This window comes from Lolium rigidum, chromosome 4 (genome assembly GCF_022539505.1).
Source record: "Lolium rigidum isolate FL_2022 chromosome 4, APGP_CSIRO_Lrig_0.1, whole genome shotgun sequence".
Lineage (NCBI taxonomy): Eukaryota > Viridiplantae > Streptophyta > Magnoliopsida > Poales > Poaceae > Lolium > Lolium rigidum.
The window spans coordinates 268,515,871-268,521,870 of NC_061511.1; the positions used below are offsets into that span (position 1 = coordinate 268,515,871).

At 48.8% G+C, this 6,000-nt stretch overlaps 1 protein-coding gene across 1 annotated transcript; it reads right to left on the reverse strand.

Annotated features, from left to right (window-relative positions):
* Nucleotides 1–1,122: 1,122 nt before the first annotated feature.
* LOC124648755 (nuclear poly(A) polymerase 4-like) lies at nucleotides 1,123–2,703 on the reverse strand. Its single transcript, XM_047188465.1, has one exon. The coding sequence runs from the start codon at nucleotides 2,701–2,703 to the stop codon at nucleotides 1,123–1,125; it is 1,581 nt and encodes a 526-aa protein (XP_047044421.1).
* Between the last annotated feature and the right edge of the window lie 3,297 nt (nucleotides 2,704–6,000).

Genomic DNA, 6,000 nt, shown 5'->3' on the forward strand with positions numbered 1-6,000 from the left:
TATTAGTTTACACTAAATTTTTTTGCAGGTAGTTTACACTAAATTAATGTTAATGAAAGTTTGTATGTTTGCAATCCTACAAATCAAACAACTCACTCAGCAAAATACCGAGGATTAGAATCCTCCAAAAACACATTAAAGTTTCTCTGAACAAAAGAGGGCTTAGCAGGCAATGCCGCAAAAATTATAATACAAATACTACTATGGTATAAAATCCATGCACTGATGGTACATGAAAATATCATTAGTAGAATATGCATGATCCGTAGCTTATGATGAAACAGCTGCAGTAGACGTGACGAAAAGTGTTGAAATATATTACCAAACTCTTTCTGAATATTCAAAGTTGCTAGTGTGTCAATTCAATAATTCAGGTAGGATGAGTCTCACTATGAAAGATCTTGGTTGTTTTTCCAGACCTGGTAACGTTTTGTTGGTCATATCAGAAAGCCGAGATTTTTTTCGAAGCGGGGGCGTGGCGCCCCCGTCTCTGCGTCGGTTGATGCATGCCAGCATGCGGCCTTTTATTCCTTTATTTAAACATGAAACAATATTATAAAGGATTGCATCATGGATCACATAGGATCGATACATGTATCAACCATAAGAAAATAAAAAATAACATCAAATGACTTTATTAATAAGTTGCTTCCAATAGTAGCACAATTCTGACAAACTTTTACATCAGAAACTTCCACCTCCTTGGGAAACCATCGTAGGAGCTCTGCGTTGGATCGAAGGATTGCACTGAAGGGACTAAGCAAACACATAACATCGACAGTTACAAGCTTTCTATCCGCTGGTTCTGCTAACCGTTTGCCTTGCCTACATAGTTGATAGAGGATTCGACTTGTAAAGTATGTTTTCTCATCATCAATCATACAGAACTGTCCCATTGACAAAGTTTTGCAATGTAAATCTATCTCTGTACACGATGATCGTCCGGGACTATCGGTCTTGCGTTGAATCTTGTGATCTGCCTGACTTGAATTCGTTTGAAGATTTCGCTCTACTCTTGCCATGGCTTGAATGTGATTACTCTGGATGTTCATCTGTTGTCAGACATCTCCCTGTCCTGAAGCGCTGGGAAGGATATTTCTGGGACAGCTTTGCCTCTTGCTCTCAGGTGACGCTATCTGCTGCTACCGCCCTCTTGACGTCCCTGCTGCTGCTGGAGCTCGACTCGGAGTCGCCGGACGCAGATGAAGAAGGTGAAGGATCATCTTGGTCGCGCTTCCTCTTGAGGTGACCAGCCGGGAGGATGTGATCCCTGACGTAGGACGGCAGGTCCTTCCTTCGGGCGTGCTTGACCTCCAGCTCCATCCCGGGCCTCCAGAACTCGTACATGTACACCTCCTGCTTGAACTCCTCCGTCGTCGCACGGAGGTCGAACTGCACCTGGAGCTGCTTCTCTTGTTGCTTGGACAGACCCACGAAGAAGGTTGCGGTGCACTGCCGATCGTCGGCATAGGCTTGCGGGTTGGGATGGCAGAGCAGCATGCCGGCCGTGGCCATCTCGACCCTGATCACCAGCTGCCTCAGCCGCGACTCCACCCACCCCTTCCACTCCCGGAGATCCGCCTCTCCTCCGGCGACCTTCACGTCCACCTGCAGGTAGCTCTTGTACGCCTTGAAGAAGTGGAACGGCTGGAACAGCGCCTCCCACCCGCGGGCGCCGCCGGACTCGGCGATCTCCTGGCTGATCACGCGGCCCATCTCGAGCTGCTCCGTGATGATCCGTAGGGTGGCGTGGGAGACGTTGTAGCAGGAGTTCATGCACGGGTACGCCGGGGTGATGACGGGCATGAGGTGGGTCCTGTCGCGGGGGTTCCTCCTCGGATCCCAGACTGGCAGCCGGAGCGCGAGCTGGCCATCGTCGTCGTGCTCGATGCCACCCAGCAGCACCGGGTTGGGCCACTTCCACTGCGATAAGATCTTGAAGAACCGGGGCACCAGCATGCTGGGCGCGGCGTTAGGGTACAACTGGCACACGCGCGCCACGAGGATCGCCCATCCGACGCCGCCCACGAATCCCATCACGTTGGAGTAGACGCCTCGCGCCTTGGCCCAGTGCTTGACGCAGCGCAGCGTCGTGCGGAACGCGGCGGCGTCCGGAACCAGCCGCATGATCTCGTCGGCCACGCGCACGCCGTTGAGGCTGCGGACGGTAGCCAGGTCCATGCCGCGGAGCACGGACCGGTCGCGCAGGTCAATGTCCTTGGGCACCACGGGGAGGCAGACGCTGGCGTAGAGGAGGTCCACCGGGATGCCGCGGAACTTCATCTTGATCACCGGCACGTACGCGCGGGGCACGGCCTGCAGCTCCGTCACCGCCTCCGTCTCGGCGAGCGCGCCACCAAGAACGTCGAAGAAGTCGTGGTCGCGGTCGATGTAGGAAGGGCCGATGACGAGGGCATCGATGTCGGAGCCGCGGCCGTGGACGCCGAGACGGTACGAGCCGAACGGGAGGAGCAGGGCCGTGGCCTGCTCGACCATACCGTCGGGGTACCCTCGCTGGGCGGTGAGTCGCTTCACCCAGCGATCTAGGACGCCTTGGAGCTCGCGCAGCACGTCCTCGCGGGCAGCCGACTCGTCCGAGCTCTCGAACGAACCGGCCTCGTGAAGGAACAGTTCCAGCCGCGAGGTGCTCTCCAGGTCGGCCGGCGTCGGGGTAGCCAGGGAGATGGGCTGCGTCTCGCTCATCGTGGCTGGTGGCTGCTCAAGATTGTGGGGCGGAAAGGCCAAAGATGGCCATTTATGACCAGAGGGCCGACCGAGTCCGGCTCGTGTTTGGATTACGAATGATCAAGTTTCCTACCCTTTTTTCGAAGCTTAGCAGTACTGTAGTCGGATTGAGCAGCATTAGTTTCAGTTATCAGTTAGAATTTTCGTATGGACGCGCTGAGAGCATCCCCGCGGATCAAATCCGATCGAGCTTATTTCAACCATCTGATCAAGCCTTCAATCTTCCTCTCCTAGTTTTGCTTCATGAATGCAGCAAAACCAACCGTGATTTGTAGTAAAAAATAGTTCACCCATGAAACAAAAGAAAAACACGGATGTAGCACCCCAAAATTCTCCAAAATTAGGGACTAATCCCTTTGACTTATAAACACTATTTCTACAAAAAAAAACCCATCGTCTCTTTGGACCAACACCAAAAACTTTCAGCATTTTGTTTTTGCCCCCTTCTTTAATTCCTTTTCAAAATAGCTTACAAAATATTTTTCTTTGATGAACCACTTCCCAAACTCGGTGTCACTATATGCCAAAAGCTTGGATTAACCACTTCTCAAAAACCTCACCATAACCTTTTATGTTGATTTAAATTCTCAAAACTGTTACATTTTAAAATATTTTTCCTCGATGGCCAAGTATGATTTGTAGGTGCACTTTTGAAAGCCCTAAAACATACTGAAAGCCAGCATCCAAATATTTCATCTTGGTCCTCAAAACTTTCTCTGAATTTTGTGTCACTTTTGAATATTTGAAGAACTTCAATTACCAACTTTTGAATATCTCAAAACTAGGAAAGAAAACATGTAGATATCTGCACTTGGCGCACGACAAACACGAAAACACCCCAAATCGATCACCACAGCCTCCAAATGAGTGTGGTGACGATCTTGGTTGCGAGGGGTGGTTGCGGTGCTGATCTGGCTCGCGGGAGGTGACGAGGGGGCTCCTCGGCAATGCCCACCATGAGGGGCTTAAGGTTGACGGAATCCTGCAAGTTAGCATGAGACATCGGATACCAAACGAACATAAGGCGAGATTTACCCAGGTTCGGGGTCCTCGATGAGGTAAAACCCGTACTCCTGCTTGTCCGATCTTGATTTATCGATGAAAAAGGTTACAATGGGGCAGCCGATAGACTGTGTTGTGTTGAACTCGCCGGAAGGCAAGGTTTCTAGGGTTGGTGTATGCGGGATTGTGTAGGTTTTCTTCGAGAGTCCTCCGGCATGCCCTCTACTGGCCTTTATATAGGAGGCCAGGTCCCGAGAGTACTACACGGATTCAACTATGTTACAGTAAGATCTAGGCCATCTTTTCCTTATTCGACGCTTCCTTGCCTTGTCCATCAAGAATCCTTCTCATTCTGGCTTTCCTCAGTTGCAACCGACGTACTGGTCCACTTTGGGCTGAAATGATTCTCACGGGCCCCTTGCTGGGCGAAAGGAGATAGGCCAATGTTGGGTACCCGAAGGGTAATACTGATTTCATCTCCACTGACTCTATACCGTGAAATCTTACAATTCTACAGGAATGGTTCTTGCCAATGGACATTGAACACATATGCAAAACCCCTTTTAGCACAAGGAGATATCAGGATACTTGGGCATAGCACTATGAGCGCTCATGCATCCTCTCTATCCGATCAATATACCATTTGCTTGTTGGCACAAATAAAAGACGTGAATACTAGCTAGAGGAAAGGCCAGTTGTATCAAATATTGCAGCAGAAGAGAAATTATAGTATAAAATGTGGAAGGTTCAAGTACCCTCTAAATTGAAATTATTCCTATGGCGGCTTGCTCAACAATCGCTACCAACTGGTGATGTTCGTCATCACCGTAATATGGCAGACTCGATCTCTTGCTCGTGGAGGCATTCAAAATGTGTCTTGGATCTAGTAAACACTCTTGACCACGTTGCATTCGTTGAAATGTTGGTAACCCTCTGGGCTATATGGTTCGCTCGGCGGCGACGACTCATATATGATGGTGACCAACAAAGCCCCTTGTCCACCTTTCTGTTTATCAAAAATTTCTGCAAGATCTACCTTAGGCTCCGGCCTTTGTGAAGGGGCCGGGACGAGGATCCCCGAGACGAACTGCTCCTAAGTGGAGGGCACTACCTGCTGGTTATGCCAAACTCAATACAGATGCCGCGGTAGCACGGTTTGGGGAGCAAGGATCGCTTGCGATAGTCTGCCGTAGCGAGGAAGGAGAATTCTTAGGAGCTTCTGCTCTTACTGTATATGGATCCTTCAGTCCAGCCACGCTCGAAGCAATGGCGTGCCGTGAGACTCTTGCACTGGCTCAGGACCTCAACCTCCAAAATATCTGTGTGGCGAGCGACTGCATGGAAGTTATAAGAACCTGCATAATCCGTATATCGGTTGCTATGGTGCAGTCATCCGTGAGGTCGAAACATCTATCTCGTTCACTTCATCGCTTTTTAGGCATGAATCTAGGAGCTCCAACGGTGAGGCTCACCGACTAGCTCCCAATTATGTGTCTTCAGATTGTGGTTGTAGGATCTGGCTTCTTCTACCTCTAGAAGGTTTATGTATTCCCTTCAGTGTTTCAAACAATCAATAAAGAGCTGTCAGTGCTCAAAAACAAAAAAAGGAAAAGGTGGGTGGTCAACTACCAATGAGTGGAACAAAAACTACCAATGAGTGGAACAAAAAAAATCTACAAACTGGAGTGTCTTTTCTACCGTGAAAGAGCATGCGTGCAGTTTTACCATTAAATCACAGATATCCATGCATTATTTGAAATTTTAGGACAAGAAGAGGTGCGGCTCGAAAGAGTTGATACATGAGGAGCGGCTCGAAAGAGTTGCTTGATGTCTACGCACGCTTCTATTCTTGTAGACAGTGTTGGGCCTCCAAGTGCAGAGTTTTGTAGAACAACAGCAAGTTTTCCTTAAGTGGATCACCCAAGGTTTATCGAACTCAGGGAGGTAGAGGTCAAAGATATTCCTCTCAAACAACCCTGCAATTACGATACAAGAAGTCTCTTGTGTCTCCATGATACGTCTCCAACGTATCGATAATTTCTTGTGTTCCATGCCACATTATTGATGTTATCTACATGTTTTATGCACACTTTATGTCATATTCGTGCATTTTCTGGAACTAACCTATTAACAAGATGCCGAAGTGCCGATTGCTTGTTTTCTGCTGTTTTTGGTTTCGAAATCCTAGTAAAGAAATATTCTCGGAATTGGACGAAATAAAAGCCCGGAGGCTTATTTTCTCACGAAGCTTCC